At 38.7% G+C, this 17246-nt stretch overlaps 1 protein-coding gene and 1 long non-coding RNA gene across 2 annotated transcripts in view; one reads left to right on the forward strand and one right to left on the reverse strand.

Moving 5' to 3' along the window:
- Nucleotides 1-823: 823 nt before the first annotated feature.
- Nucleotides 824-17246, reverse strand: part of LOC107699234 (uncharacterized) — a 17477-nt gene continuing 1054 nt past the window's right edge. The window contains exons 3-4 of the long non-coding RNA XR_001635435.1: nt 9494-9501; nt 824-834 (exon numbers count right to left, since the gene is read on the reverse strand). This is a non-coding gene — a long non-coding RNA (uncharacterized LOC107699234). The remainder of the gene's footprint in view (nt 835-9493; nt 9502-17246) is intronic.
- Nucleotides 10696-17246, forward strand: part of LOC107699231 (uncharacterized) — a 7542-nt gene continuing 991 nt past the window's right edge. Inside the window, exons 1-6 of the mRNA XM_016500431.1 lie at nt 10696-10932; nt 11785-11899; nt 12055-12230; nt 12373-12518; nt 15294-15444; nt 16502-16614. Of these exons, the coding sequence (XP_016355917.1) occupies nt 10869-10932; nt 11785-11899; nt 12055-12230; nt 12373-12518; nt 15294-15444; nt 16502-16614 (765 nt within the window). The 5' untranslated portion in view covers nt 10696-10868. The remainder of the gene's footprint in view (nt 10933-11784; nt 11900-12054; nt 12231-12372; nt 12519-15293; nt 15445-16501; nt 16615-17246) is intronic.

The raw sequence follows: 17246 nt of genomic DNA on the forward strand, positions 1-17246 counted from the left end.
TCAGTCGGGATTCAGCCTTCTGATTCTCCTTGAATCAGACTAATTCTAAAATGTGTACATAAAATGATTGAACTTTAACAATATCTGCAATACATTTATGTTAGTTCTGTTCTGTTTACCCTGGGGGGTTATTGCTGCTCTCCCTGCTCTCATCCATGCTAGGCTGCATGGAGGCGCAGGGAGTTCTTGCCCAGAACAGAACCATACCGCCAATCCAAACTGTATGCTAATTGTCAATCATCTTTGACGATAGTGGTCCTGACAGAAATGTTATTTTTGTTTTTTTGCACTCAAAAAGTATTCTCGTAACTGAAGTTGAGCCACTGATGTCAAATGGACTGTTTTACCGATGTCCTTACAACGTTTCTGGACCTAGGAACATTACAGTTGCGTTGCTGTCTATGCAGGGTCTAAGAGCGCTCCCATTTCATCAAAAATATCTTAATTTGAGTTCCGAAGATGAACGAAGGTCTTACGGGTGTAAAACGACACGAGGGTGAGTAATCAATGACAGAATTTTCATTTTTGGGTGAACTAACTCTTGAAGTTTGACTTTTTGTCTAAATGACTGATAGGATCTGCTATCAGATAACATGACTATAACCAGTATTAACACATTTCTGTTATTACATTTTCATCTGATAAAATGTGCATGGTGAAAACAAAGTAGTATGCATTAATGCATGTCAGTTGGCCGTTCTTTTCCTGCCTCAGTGCTGTTACAGTAGGTGCAGTGCTGGCAAAACAAATAAGCGAACAGGGTAAAATGACCTGAGAGTCACATGACCTTTTACAACAAGGAAAGGGAGAAAGCTCACCTTTAACATTAAAGCTCTGCTATTTGCAATCTGTGTGACCTTTTTTCAGAATCACTGTAAGCATGAAAACATTCTCCAGCACAGCAGTGCTCAGCTGAAAGACGTGTTCATCATCATGTGATCATCTGTTCATCAACACTGAACAGGAAGTGCTCCACTGACACCTCACAAAGAGAGAATGACAAGGCAGAAAAGGCAGCTGTAATTCAGCATCTCTCTCCACCACAGGTAGCACTGTTCATTCATCCACTGTCACTGAGCTTCTTTTCATCACACTCCCCATGAATACGCCTCTGGTCAAGGAAAGATTTCTTAGAATATATTTTACCTTCCTTATATTGATATCTTGCTTGTACAGTATGTTTGACCATGAACACTCTTTGTGAACACATCTCTATGTATAACAAACGTGAGACAACCTTGCTTTATTGAATTATGTAATCCAATATAAACCAAACAATGAATTCTAGAAAATTTGACAAATTAGAGCAGAATATAATGAAGGCAAACGATAGGTTATATCACCGCTTTCATTGGCTATTTGTGCTGTAACACAAAGCTTAAAAAACAGTGAGATTAAGAATGTATATTCAGCAATTTATTGTATCAACAAAACAGAAAAGTGATAGAAGCTACTTTGAAACTAGGATCCACATGATTTGACTGAAAACACGACTGTTACTCTGACTCACTGAAACTGCCACTGTATACATTAAGTGCTCTAGACGTGCACTACAATATTGGGGCAATTTATTTATTTATGTATTTATTTATTGAAAGTTGTAACACAAAGCTTAAAACACAGTGAGATTAAGAATGTATATTCAGCAATTTATTGTATCAACAAAACAGAAAAGTGATAAAAGCTACTTTGAAACTAGGATCCACATGATTTGACTGAAAACACGACTGTTACTCTGACTCACTGAAACTGCCACTGTATACATTAAGTGCTCTAGACGTGCACTACAATATTGGGGCAATTTATTTATTTATGTATTTATTTATTGAAAGTTATTAATTCCTTTATTCAGCAGGGATGCATATCATTGGTTAAAGTGAATCAAAAGTCACATTTTAAAATACATTCAAATAGAAAACTGTCATTGTATTGTAAGTACAATAATATTTCACAATAATACTCTTTTACTGTATTTTGACAGGGCTAGTTTTTGGAGAACTTAAAACCAGAAATGTAAAGCTTATAATTTAATAAAATCATGTTGTAAAAATAGGATAAAACTGCACAGAAAAGGTTAGTATTTCAATACTTATGGATTGGCCACATTCACTTCAAATGTACTGTAAATGCCTCATTATAACTAATTTTTAAAGAAGGGTGGACAAGTCAAAATCTTTATGGTAATCAACATTATGCCACAAATAAACATAACTTGCCACACCTGGAATATTTTCTTAACCCCATGCACTGACAGCAGAGGCAATGATGCACAGATATTTTTCTTCTATAGTAATGATCCATGATCAAACAGGGTGAACATGCTTGGTACTGCTTCACTGATTTACACCTAAAGATCATGTACAAATACTTTGAAAATAAAACAAAAAACAAAAGGGTGTCACGTATTTGCAATTACAGTATTTACAGTTTGTTGCTGTCATTATATCTTATTTACTGTAACTAGTGTGGTCACACACACATTATGCAGCACACATTACACTTGTTGGATAATATTAAATTCATTTTTATAGTTATTTAATATATCAAATAAATAACAATTTCACTATCATTTTAAAGACCCCACATTCAGTAATGTCTTTAAACAACAAAGAGTATTTGATTATGAGTATTACTGTAAAGCAAAATGCACTTCAAAAGGCTTAGGTTATACATTCAACAGCAGGCAAAGGCTAAGGTAAACATAGGGGATATATATTTAGACTCATGATGTAATTCAGGTGAGGACAGCTAGGGTTGGGAGTCATGACAAGACACTTTCATAAGACTGATGACAGAGAAAAAAAAAACACTTGAAACATTCTGAATATCTTTCAAGATAAATCACTGAACAAGTTTTAGGGGAAGCTTTGTTTTCATTTACACTCTTAAAAATAAAGGTGCTTCACGATGCCATAGAATAACCTTTTGTCTAAATGGTTCCATAAAGAACCTTTAACATCTGAAGAACCTTTCTGTTTGACAAAAGGTTCTTTGTGGCGAAAGAAGGTTCTTCAGATTACAAAAAGGTAAGAAAGAGATGGTTCGTTAAAGAACCTTTGACTGAATGGTTCTTTGTGGAACCAAAAATGGTTCTTCTATGGCATCGCTTGAAGAACCTTTTGAAGCACCTTTATTTTTAAGAGTGTATGGCATTAGAAAAATATGCTAGGGAGCAGCTCCTCCTGTTGTGCTTCATTTATCCTTGGAGAAAAGGGAGTCATCTGATTTCTTTAACAAAGAAAGGCAGTTAAACAAATGAGTGCAGTCTGTTGTTTATTGTTAATAAATGCTTTTATTTATGGCTTTTATAACTATATAATTAAAGTCAAGCACGTTTGCAATCTTATTGACCGTGCATGATCTCAGCTGGGAAGCATGACAACTCAGTTTTTTTAAAGTGTACCTGCACTCTACACTGCCTCATGTTGGCCAAATGAAGAACGGCTGCTTTTAGATTTTATACCAGGATACATTTATTCCTGAAGATCTACCTTCCTGCAAAGTTCAGCTCCACCCTTACGGAAATTATCCATGGTTTTACTACAGATGAAAAAAAAAACATGGTTACCATAGTTAAACCATGGTAACCACAAATTAACCATGGTTTTGCTACACTAACCATAGTTTAACCATGGTATTTGTAGTAAAACTGTAGTTATACAAATAGTAATCAAAAAGCCATGGTTACTACACTTTTACTACAATAAAACCATGATTAATTTAAATAAGGGCAACCCTGATCAAATACAACTGAACAAACTAATTAATGTCGTGTTCTGGAAGAGGTCGGAAGTGGGAACATTGAAGTTTAAATGTCTCACTTCCAATCCCAGTGAACTCACACACTCACAGTCAATCACACATCACTAACATATTGACCTCATGATGTCGCCATGACACAATGAGAGCATTTGGTGTTTTTGAGTCAATTATGGCAAAAACTGTAAAAAAAAAAAAAACATTTACATCAAATATTGCTGTTCGTTTTGAAAACAGCTGATGAAAAGCAAAAAAAAAAAAAAGACGAAGAGGTTTTTTATTAAGTTTAATTAAATTAATTTTTTTAAGTTTGACACGAGGTATGCTCGTTGGATGCAGTGTCGTCAAACGCGTCCTGCTGGAGTCGGGGTTGATGGATCTGCTCCAAGTTCACAGGTCAGATGTCCAACTTCAAGCGGTGTTCTAGACGTAGGAGGTGGGTAAAATCCTAATTTTGAGTTGTCTGGAAAGCAGCATGAGTTTCCAGTCAATCACATGTTACATTAACATATTGACCATATGATGTCGCCATGACACACCGAGAACATATTTGTACATTGAATCTGAATTTAGAGTTGCTGCATTCCCTTTATCTCGGAAGTCAAATGTCAGAGCTGGGAATTATGTCACATCCACATGGACCATTTTCCAGTCAATTAAAAACACATAAAAAGCGGTATTTTGCACAGATAATGCCATAGTATCATGTCCACAAATACAGGTTGAAGAGTAGGCCTACTGTGTGCACCACTGAGTTTACTGAGACACTGACAAACAGAAGTGCTAATAAACAATATATTACTACTGTTTCTCTTCTGTTGATGCACTGAGCAGCCATATTGGATTCTGAAGTTGGAGTTGTTGCGATTCCGAGTCAGAACTCCGACTTCTGAGGGCATTCCAGTTAAATGTCCCTACTGGAAACTCGGAATTTCCAACTCACAAGTACAAATGGAACACACCAATAATCTCCAGGAGCACTTGATAATTACAGACAGGTGTGTTTGATTACGGTTGGAGCTGAACTTTGCAGGTAGGTAGATCTCCAGGAATAGGATTGGGCAAAATTATTTATTTTGGATTATATAGGCAACTTTTAAATAGTCTAAATTGATGTCAAAATAATTGTCCATTTGACTCACAACTTCAACTCAAGTCTAAGTTAGCATGAAACACTTATTTCCATGAAAGAAGATCTGAATACATTTAGTACACTTTCTATTAGAACAGGAAGATGCCAGAAGGACAGGAAGGAAATTATATCAAGAAGCAAAATATGAACACTTAATTATTATTGTTGTTATCATGGAGGTTGGTTTGTGCTTCATTCCACCCTTGAATGAGTTTCTGCCTCACATAATAACAGAAATGAGAAAAATAAAACAGTGTCTTAATGACATAAGCAGTTAATTTAGAAAATATCATTATTATATGGCAGCAAGTGACACTAAAATGACCTATGTCAGATAAAACACATGGGAAAGTGTTAATGCTGTCAAAAGGAAGCATGCTGAGGAAGGGCAAAGGGGAAGTTACAGCCATTCCTGGCAGAAAGTTCCCTTTCGTTTCACCAGACTCATTCAGCCATCATCAATACAGTTCGTCCAGCCCAGGTGAGAACCATATCTGCTAACTTTTTCAGTAGCTCACACATTTATGATCTGTAAGCCATCAATATGACTTCAGCACTACAGTATTGTGGTAGGTTTACCACTGTTAGAATTTATTTTTAGATAATCTTGCCCCAAAAATGAAAATGACAATGAAAAATGTAAAACAAAAGGAACTTATTGTCACTTTACATGTAACAGAAATGGTTTTTGGTCAGAATAAGCTCCAAAATGGACCACACTTTACACTATTAGTCAAAGGTCTGTCTACATGAGACTGCTGCTGTGAATGAAATAACCTTTGGTCACTGGTGAGAGTAATATGTCTTGCCAGAAGAGGGCAATGTTTGACCTTTTTTTAGGTTGTTTTGGCTCTGGAGTGTCATTCTTTGCTTTGGGAAAGGAGCTTCCAAACAGTGCTGACCTTGATTGTTTCTGGGGAAGTGCTGGTGTTTCCAAAGATGGAATAGGTACATTCAAAATGAGACTAATAATGACAACAACAAGTAGTTTTACATATTATTAAATTAAAGTAATCTGAGTGGTATACACTCGAGTGAGATGAAGACTGCACCCAGTCTTTCCTATAGACTTCAGCCAGTTCAGATGCCATGCTGAATTTAACGCTGTTTTTAACACTTACAGTCTTTACAATGGCATATACTATACAAAAGTCCTATCATGTAATTTTCACAACGATTTTCACAATAGTTTTTCTACTGAAAGTGATTTTCAGGAAATAGCACTAGTAGTGAATATTTATAGGGTAACCTTGTAAAGTTACTACTATTACTACGACTATTACAATTTTAGTCAACTAAGCCTCTTCTAGTTGACTAACATTTAGTCGACTATTAAGGCGGCAGTCCTAGAAAATAGTTTGGTTCCTGAATTAATCTGCATTTTGAAAGAATCCTTTGAGCAAATGATTCAATTACCCATCAATTACCCTCAGTTACCCATGTCTCTTGACTCCGAAATCATGTAGTGCTATGCCCACTTTGTTGTGCATATTCAGAGCTTAATGAGGCAGGCATTCCTTCAGCAAGGGATAGATGGTATTGGTTCCCCATATAGCGTCAACACCAATTGTGTCAAGACCAATGTCTTAGGTTGCATTTGCAACCAGGTTCCCTGAGAAGGGGAACAACTGTGTCTCATTGCCATGCCTCTGGCTTGTCTGTTCATCTCAGAACAACACATTCTCACTCCCAACTCGTCACATACTGATGCTTGGTCAAGGCCCTTTGGCATCACTTTTTGACGCACACCCCATAGCATCATTTTCCGACGTGCAGGGTACTCCATTGCTTTAAATAAGAAACCTTTGGCAACAATATTCCGACGCGAAAGGCATTGGGAATTTTATCCTTATATTAAATTATAATTGGGTAATAATATTGCCATTATTGCATATATGTTGGTGTGTGATTTTTCAATGTAAACAGTCACAACAATTTGATTTACACTTCACTATTTATACATATATGAGCATGTAACCCAAACCCTGCCCCTAAACCTATTATTTGTCAATAAAACACAGTATATAACAGGCAGGTACGACTCCAGTCATAATTTATAAAAAAAAAATAAAAAAATGAAAAGTCTTCCGAGGAAAAACAATTGATTTGTGAGAGGGATAAATGTGATCACCGTCTATGTCTGCCGAAAAGCTCAATCTTGTTTGCAGTCTGTGCGCAAATTCAAAAACTGTCGCCAAAGGAAGCCATACATCAGCCTTGGTTGTGAAATGCCATTGGCTCTTGTGTGTCTCGTGACTGACTGCGTCATGCTAAAGTACGGGAGTATGTTTTTAAATGAGATGTAATTTTAATAATTTATGCATTTAGGAGATGCTTTTATCCAAAGCAACTTACAGTGCATTCAGGCTATACATTTGTTTTTTACCAGTATGTGTGTTCCCCCCTGGGAATCAAACCCACAACTTTTTGCGCTGCTAATGCAATGCTCTACCACTGAGCCACAGGAAGCTTTGTTATGAAGCTCTGAGAATATTTTTGTGCAGAAAGAAAGCAAAAATAATGACTTTATTCAACAGATTCTTATCTTTCGTCTCAGACTTTGATGTGCATTCACGACAGTACCACGAAAGAGAAGAATTGTTGAATAAACTCGTTATTTTTGTTTTCTTTGTGCACAAAAAGTAGCAGCAAATAAGAATGAGACTCTATTGTGCTTGACTGTTGTTTTTATTTTTCTATTCCTTGTTTTTTGAAAAGCAGCAGTGAAACAATGGAAACACCATGAAACTAGTCTGAAAACACCAGCACATTTCACCAAAGTTAAAAGCGAAACCCAGTGATGAGCAAAATTAAAATACACTTCCTTATGTAACACAGCACTGAGCAACTAAAGCAAAACATTTTAACATTATGAAATAGAAATCCCCAAATAATGTCTTTTTTTAACTTAAAAAAGTACAGTTTGAAAGTTAAAGGTTTAGTCTTCGATAACCTGTGAAAAAGGCTGCAAAATTTTAGTTTCACATGTTTGGTTAAAATGTAATTTTAATTTTAAAAGCATTTTACAGAATAGGTCCTTACATGTACCATGCTGAATGGGAAACTGTGTCACCATGCCATTTTTCTTTTATTGTTATCAAATTATTTTAATCTGGGTCAATCAATGTTCTAGTAACAGAGTTAAACTTCAACTTCATTCAGTGAACCTTCTCATAGAGGCCATATGATGATCTCAGTGTGATTTGTACTCTCGAGGGAGATCTGAGTAGTATGTGCATTTTGAGTCTAAATATAGACACATGCCCTAGGATATTGTGAATCCTCAGTATGTGATTCACCCTGAGTTTGACCTATTTACATACATACATACATACATAAAAAAAACATAATCCAAACAAACACTCTATTTATTTATTTATGTATTTTGAATTTTCAAATAATTACAATTATTTTATTTTGAAAAACGGTGGCTGAGCATGCATGAGCAGACTGTTGCTATTTATGGTTTTGCTTGGTGAGATGATTCTGTTTAATAAAATGCACACTGGCTATAATAAGATCATAATTAGATCACCAAATAATTTAGAAACAGGGCTGTAATATGTCTAGCTGCAAAATAGCTTTTCCCCCAAAGAATACTTGTTGAGTGAGTTTTGTGTCATCATGTTTCATGTGATTCAGCCTTAGATCAGGTGTGTGAAAGTCCTTTTGTAAGAACACTGATCTTGGACCAGCCTTTGATTTTCAAATAGTGAAGAACATAACTTCATATGGTCAAAGGCAACTGATTGTAGATGATCAGTTTCACTATAAATGTGTCTCCAGGCCTGGGTGAGGGAGTGGGTATGAGCTGGATGGATTACCACACGGCTTTTCAGTTCTTTATCTAATGGGAAAGTGAAACATGCAGACAGAGTGAGTCAAATTGGCAGCTTTCTTATGCAAAATGTCCTTCTCTGCTGAAAAATAATGATTTAGACATAATTTCTAATAGAATAAATGAATGGAGGTTAATACAACAATATTTTTAATTTGCTTTTTAATATATATATATATATATATACACACGAGACGCGCTGAAATCGCGCTTGGAAGTTAAAAGCAGCTTGTAAGTGTATTTATTTCTTGTCTCAGTGTTTAGCGCAGTTGTCGTTGCTAGGAAACGCTTGTTTTGTTTACTGTGTGGAGACGTGCTGAAATCGCGTTTGGTCTCGTACTGTATCGCATACCTTGTCAGTGTCGTGCGCTTTGCTTGGCCATTTGTTATGATAAAAAGGAAAGTGTGTTCAGCTGAATTCAATTTGAGTTTTGTTAGACAAATATAAAAAGCTTACTATACCGCGGCAGCGGTCGCGGCATCGCTCGTGTGAGGCTCTCCTCGTGTTAAGACCGAAGAGTATAAAGACCATCGACTCTACCGTTCGACTCCACCGAGCAGGGACACCGGCAAGGGACATACGTATCGCTTTTAAATCATTCTCTTTCCTACTACTTGTTTCCCTTCTGTTTTCAGTTTTTATAACCAATTCTTACTATGTGTTTCCAGATCCCTACTATCACTACCACTCGCAAACCATGCATCACACACTGTAGGCAGCACAATCCTAACAACCTGCGCACTTTGCATATGTCTACTAATACACTACTTTCTTTTTCTATTGGTCTCTGGACTTGCCAGTCTGCTGTAAACAAAGCAGATTTGATTACTTCTATTACAAGTCTTTCAAGACTAAACCTCATGGCCCTGACAGAGACGTGGATCAAACCAGAGGACAATGCTACACCTGCAGCACTCTCCAATAATTTCTCTTTTTCCCACTCCCCCCGTCTGACTGGAAGAGGTGGAGGTACTGGTCTGCTTATCTCTAATGGCACAAATCACAAAATCCTACTGACCTTAATGTATATCGATCACTCCTTTCTTCATTCTCTGCTAATGTCTCCACCGCTAAAAGGACATACTATCACAACATAAGTAACAATTCGCCTAACTCTTGCATGCTCTTTAAAACATTTTCCTCCATATATGTATATATTTATTTTATACTTTAAAAACATAATTATAAAAAAAGTATAACTAATTGATGTTAATGCAACAAAACCTGAAAATGCACAGAAAATCATAACATATGCAACAGCTCAGTCCTCTTCTCAGAACTTGGTTACAAATTCCAACCACACCCCGCCAAATGTCAAAGTTGGTTTTCTGTACTCAGAAAAATTATTCTGCAAACAATAGATGCGTGGAAGATAGTCAATCGAATGAGCAAAAATGCATAGAAATGATGTGCAATTACTGTGCATGTATTACCACTAATACTTCAGGCGCAGATATGCATGCACACATGTGCATGTGGTCACACGCTGATATGTAAACTGTAGTTCAGTATTGAGAAACACCAGTTTTTTTTATAGATTAGAAAAAGTGTAAATCACAAACAGTAAGAACTTAATGAGCTATTACTAACAAAAAATTCCTTTGTAAATACCAAGAAAAAACATGATAACTCTGGTACTCTACCTAATTAATCTGTACACTGGTATTTCCCTTTACATTGGGAATAGTATTTATAGATAATAGATTCACACATACAGTGTAGATTTTTTATGTTCTGTGTGTACATGTTCACGTACACGGCTACAGTTTGCACTTGATGGTATGTTTATAACCACAAAAGTGAGAGAAAAAAAACATAGCTTTCTCAGAGTGGGGGAAATACTGTATCTGCCATCACGGAAGACTGAGTAAAGCAAAACAGAGAGAGGGGAAGTTCACAGTGCAAATACATAGAGAGCCAGTCAACCACTCAACCTCACATTCACATGAGAGAGAGAGAGAGAGAGAGACGTGCGGACGGAACTGAGCAGTAACTGAACGTTGAGCTGGCTCTGTTAGAACGGTTATTTAGTTATCAGGAACAGTGCATGATGACATTGAGTTTTTATGTGTGTGTTTGTTTGGAACTGGACTGGAATCAGGATTTAATATTGGATATGATGCTCAACTGACATAAACATGGATTGGACTTCATGGATTTCGTTTTTGGTCGTGTTAATAAACGCCCCAGTTTACATAGGAGGTAAGTTTTTTTTTTTTTTTTTTTTTAAAGCCTCTCTCTCTCTCTCTCTAGATGATAACAATGTATTTTACTGGATAATAAATAATATTAAGATAACATAATAAATAATAAAAAGTAAGATTAGATCAAATAATATTTTTACATTTACATTACATATTCATAAAAAGATAGTATAGACAATACTGAAGAAAAAAAAAAACATAGTAAATACAAAGTGCAAGTGGGCGCTTGACTTGAAGTCCCCGGTTTCTGTCACCGTGATGACGTGAGTGATGTAAATTCCTCACCAAATTTGGACGTCCCCCCCCAGTGACCTTGAAACCTTTCAACACGAATATACTGTATAGCAAAGACAATATGCGTTAATTTATTAATTTATCTCTTTATTTGACAAGGATATCGATATCCGACTCCAGTGAATATCATCAGGTTCCTTAGATGTTAAAACAGACCTTTATTCCTTGTTAAAACCACCATAGAAAATGCAGTTAGAGAAAACACCAATTTGTATAATTGTTTTACTCAACTAACTAACCCCGGTCTTCGCCAATACATTGTATTTTACATCATTGTGTAAGTACTCTTTGGTTTTGGTTGGCAGTTTGCTTGATAAAGTAGAGATTCATATTTGTAAAATGACTAAAAAAAAAGGTGTTTTCATGTCACCTACACCTGAAATGTACAGCTGATCAGGATTTATTCACAGTAAATATAATACCTCAAGTGTGAGACTTCAGCTTTGACTGGAACAAGTGCAAATAAACCACTTCTCTATTGGGAAGAGAAGATAATTGGTTCAAAGTATGGGAAAGTCTGTAGATAATTCTGATAATTTTCCTCTTTTTTTCACAGGTGAACCACTGGAATTAAATGTGACGTTAGACATATGGGAAGGAAATGTAACTGTGCTCTGGGATCCCCCTAAAGGAGCCCCCGTATATGCCCTTTATCAAGTAAAGACAGCACTGTAAGCAGAAATTTGGCCTTACTATCCACCAAACAGTATAAAACTATGTATATGTTCTCAGTTGCCGAAAATATAATTTTAGTTTTTGTCCACCTTTTTGCTTGAATGAAATTTACAATACTCCAAAGCTAATCTACTTGTCTTTTTTTGGATAGATATATGCATTCTAATGCTGAATGGGACATTGTGACAGAGTGTAACATGACTACGGAAACTAGATGTGAGCTTGGGAACTTTTTATACAAACCTTTAATGAAAATAAAGATTGGACTGTTTAAAGGAAATTACAACTTTTCCTGGTCAGCAGCAAGACGAATTCGTTTATTTAAGAGTAAGTATTCGCAGGACTACTATTTACCAAAAAAGTGTAATAAATACAGTTAATACTACTTTCTTTTAAGTATAAAGAACATCCTGTTTTACTGTCTACAGGTTGTACATTTGGTAATGATGATCTTCCTTCCATGTTTTAGGCAAATTGTTGGCTCCAGAGTTTGACCTGTCTTCCTCCCCTAATACGGTGAAGGTTAAGATTTATAGAAAGCCATTTCTCAATGATCTTTTTGAATATGGATCAATGTACTCTGTCATTCTGTACCCAAAAGGACAGGAGAGTCAGGTTGGTTTTTAGTGGACTACCCCAAAATTGTTTTTGACAAAGTGTCTTTGCAATAAATGAATATCTCGAGGTTATGTATGTAATCATGGTACCCCGAAGGGAACGAGATGCTGCGTTGAACACTTTAGGCACGCCCCCGGCGAGACCACATTCTGAAGCATGTGTGAAATCAGTCCAATAGAGAAGCGAGACGTCACTAGCTGGGTGACGTGAGCAACCAGGAAGCATAAAGGCACATCCCGCAAGCACACATGTTAGCTTCTGCGGAAGCGAGCGCCTGCAGGGACGCAGGGTGTATGGCAGGGAGACGCAGCGTCTCGTTCCCTTTGGGGAACCATGGTTACATACGTAACTTCGAGACGTTCCCCTTCAGGAACTCAAGCTGCGTTGAACGCTTTGGGAATGAGAATACCCACTGCGTCATATGAGCAAGTCCTTGTCTGGTGTGTATCTGGCGAGCACATCAAGACGAGAGAACTTGGGACCCTGGGGTAGATGTCAGGTTCAGGCTGTAGAAACGGATGAATATGTGTTATCAAACCGAAATCGTTTGATAGCGTGGCATAGTAGACGCAGATATATGATCGGACGCAACCCCCCATCCTTCTTCGGAACGCGTTCTATGACCTCCTTCCTCAAGAGAGTTTCTACTTCTTGTTCCAATACCAGAGCCTGCTCGGGGCCCACTAACATAGGAATAACCCTGTTGAAGTGAGGTGGACAAGAACCGAACTGAATTCTGTAACCTCTCTCTACAGTGTGCAGGACCCATTGTGAGACATTTGGCAGAAGTTTCCACGCTGTCAGAAAGTCTACTAAGGGAATCAATCTCTCGAGACTGGCCTCTGGTGTCACTAGAGGAGCCACTTCAGTGCCCTGAAGTGAATGACTGGCAGGGAACGACCAACCTGACTGCTCTAGCGCCCTCATCTGAAGGGACGAGCTTTCCCGTGCCGTACCATTGCCGGGTGGCAGCTGGGAAATTTGCTTGTCGGAGCACACTGAGCCCTGAAGCACCGGTAGGTGGCAGGGGTATCAGTGAAGCCCCCTGAGGGCACTAAGGAGGATCGGGCACCGTATACTGAGGTGTGTACCTCTCCTCCCCAGGGTGGGCTGCCCTCAGGGTCCTGACGATGGTATTGTCAAGACCGCTTGGCCGAGGTCCTCTTAGACATAATAGCGGAACGCAGATCCATTTTCCATCTGGCGATATAAGGAGCTGGATGGCTGGGACTGCTCCCGCTCAGCAGTCCCAAAGCCCTGGAAACGGCGAGGGAGGAAGTGCTGGAATGCCGCCGCCTGCTTCTTTGCGTCCTGAAATCTCTTGATGACAGTATCGACTGTGCCGCCGAAGAGGCCAGAAGGCAATAACAGAGCATCCAGCAGGAAGAATCTGTCCTTATCCTGTAATTCAGACAGATTCAACCACAGGTTCCGCTCCATGGCCACCAATGCTGCCACTGAACGGCCGATGGCTCTGGCCGTTTCTTTAGTGGCCCGAAGCGACAGATCTGTGTCCCAGCGTAGTTCAGCAACTACGTTGGATTAATTTTCCTCCCTATCATCCAGGTCTTTAAGCAGGTCGGCTTGGTATGCCTGCAACAGCACCATAGTGTGCAGACACGCACCGGCCTGACCTGCCGCCGTATAAGCTTTCCCAACCAGGTTAGATGTCAGCTTTACTAGCCTGGTGGGAAGCTTCGGGGCCTTCAGGGACGATGCTGAGGACGGGGAGAGATAACTCGCAAGCGTCTGCTCCACCGCCGGCATCGCCCCATAACCCTTCTCATTCAGCCCCATGATGAGTAGTTTGTGACTGTAGGGCTGAAGAGTCGGGATAAATATGGTTTCTCCAACGATCTTGACACCTCGGCATGGAGATCGGAGAAAAATGGAAGGCCCCGACGTGAAGGTTGTGATCCGGCTTTGAGAAAGCGCTCATCCAGTTTGCTTGTGTCCTGTTTCTCAGCTGGCCAAACGATGTTGAGCTTGGCTACAGCGCGAGTCACAACCTCCACTAGCTCCTCATACACAAGGGACTGTGGTGGCGAGTCCGCAGTTTCCTCCGTGTCGACGCTCATCACATTAGCCTCCTTGGAGGAAGATAGATGAAGCACCTGGCTCTCTCTCCAAGGGGAAGAAACCGCGGCGCGGGCTTCCGATCTCTGAGAGGGAGTCGTGGATCTAGTGGGTGAGGAACGAGATAAAGATGAGCCCGTCTCGGATCCCTCCGCTAAATCCACTTGCGATCCCCACGATAACAGCCACCGCTGTGCCTTGGCAACAGCAAGCCGGACCCAGTAGGATCGCGAACCTGGCCGCTCTCACCGAACACGGCCAGGCAGGAGCGGAGCACACGGAGCGGGAGAAGCTTACAGTCATGGCAAGCATGGCCCCCTCGAGGGCTGCCCGTGCATGCTCCGCTCCCAAACAGACGACGCACAAATCGTATGTATGACTTGAAACGCCGTCCGCGTGCCACATTAGATTTACTTTTACACTTAGGCATTGCCTCGCTTTCTAACGGTGAAAAACTGACTGACTGAAGTGCTTATGCGACACACACATACACAGACGTACTCGCTGAGGAGCAGACGCGCCTTTATGCTTCCTGGTTGCTGACGTCACACCACTCGTGACGTCTCGCCTCTTTATTGGACTGATTTCACACATGCTTCAGAACGTGGTCTCGTCAGGGGACATTCCCAAAGTGTTCGACACTTGTTGTATTGCATGTCATTGCAATCGCTAAACCAGTGTTTTTTTCTGATGTAGGCTTTAACAGTAATTGATGATGATGAAGATGGAGAGGTGGAGTTCACATCATTACCGTTATGGCAGGAGTATTGTATCCATGTGAAAGTAGAGATGACATCTAGTGATGTGAGCAACACTTCATTACCACGCTGCATATATCCATCAGCAGGTACTGAAGATCACATGGACACTAATTGAATAAATAAATCTATTTTTACAGAGGTCTCTCAAATAGAAGAATGTTCTGATGCTGTTTTTATATAATACCAACAAAACATTAAAGGGATAGTTCACCCAAAAATGTAAATTATGTAATTAATTACTCACCCTCATGTCATTCCAAACCTGTAAGACCTTCGTTCATCTTCGGAACACAAATTAAGATATTTTTGATTAATTCCGAGAGGTCTCTGACCCTTGCATAGACAGCAAGGATCCTGCCACGATCAAGGTCCCGCAAGGACATCGTTAAAATAATTCATGTGACATCAGAAGTTCAACCGTAATTTTACAAAGCTACGAGAATACTTTTTGTGCGCAAAGAAAACAAAAATTACGACTTTATTCAACAATTCGTCTCCTCCACATCACCCTGGCGCCATTTTGGAGAGTATCCACTGAACATAAACAACGTATGCTGTTCTGTGTCAGCACCTCCACTCGGATATGTTGTGTACGCTATGATCTGAATGAAAACAATGTATCCATGTGGTGCTGCTGACAAAGAACAGCATACGTTGTTTATGTTTAGTGGACACTCTCCAAAATGGACATGGAGGAGACAAATTGTTAAATAAAGTTGTTATTTTTGTTTTCTTTGCACACAAAAAGTACTCTTGTAGCTTTGTAAAATTACGGTTGAACCACTGATGTCACATGGATTATTTTAACGATGCCCTTGCTACATTTCTGGACCTTGATCATGGTAGGATCCTATGGGAGGGTCAGAGAGCTCTCGGAATTGATCAAAAATATCTTAATTTGTGTTCCAAAGATGAACAAAGGTCTTACAGGTTTGGAACGACATGACAGAATATTCATTTGTGGGTGAACTATCCCTTTAAAAGATTAATCAATATTTATTTAATATGTAGTATGTAGCACACAATAAACCACTTCAGGGTGATTCAAGACCCTACGGTTTTGTGTTTGGGTTTATTATTTCCTATGTATGTTTCTAAAATTATTTCTTTGTGAAATTTAAATCACTTTCTCTTGTTTGTCAGATGTGTCCCTGGTGATCACCATGGCCGTTATTGGTGTAGTTGGAGTCATGTCTTTCTTCATGTTTGCAGTCTGTTTTTGCCTGAGGCGTCCTGGTAAAATGCCCGCTGTTCTGGTGAGTCAGCTTGGGGATTTTAAAATAAATGCACTTTCATCAAAACCAAAAGTGCTAGAGCAAGCCAGTTTCAGACTTTTAAAAAAGGAATTGTAAGTGTAAAGTGTAAGAAGAAAAGCTCAGTACTGACCCATGTCACAAGTGTCGCTTCTCCTTTCGAGGAACAGCAGCAGAAAACGGAAATGCTGGGGATTTTTTATGTCTTGCGTATATATGATCTCAATGTTTGGTTTAAATGATAACACAATTCCATTCACAAAGAAACTATTTTGAGACTTTCTGGTTGACAAATAAATGAATACATTATATACAAATATATGTGTATACATATTTTGAAAAAAAAGTATCTTATGCTTAACAAGGCTGCATTTATTTGATCAAAAATACAGTAAAAACGGTAATATTGTGAAATATTTTTACAATTTAAAATACCAATTCAAATATAATTTGAATATTTTTTTTAAATATAATTTGCTTCTGTGATGGCAAAGCCAAATTTTAAGCAGCCATCACTGAAGTCTTTTCCATGTGATCCTTCAGAAATAATTGTACTATTCTGATTTGATGCTCAATAAACATTTTATCATTAGTAATTATTAGTGTTATAAACAGTTTTGCTCCTAACCTAAATA

Source organism: Sinocyclocheilus anshuiensis, unplaced genomic scaffold, assembly GCF_001515605.1.
Source record: "Sinocyclocheilus anshuiensis isolate Anshui unplaced genomic scaffold, SAMN03320099.WGS_v1.1 scaffold242, whole genome shotgun sequence".
Lineage (NCBI taxonomy): Eukaryota > Metazoa > Chordata > Actinopteri > Cypriniformes > Cyprinidae > Sinocyclocheilus > Sinocyclocheilus anshuiensis.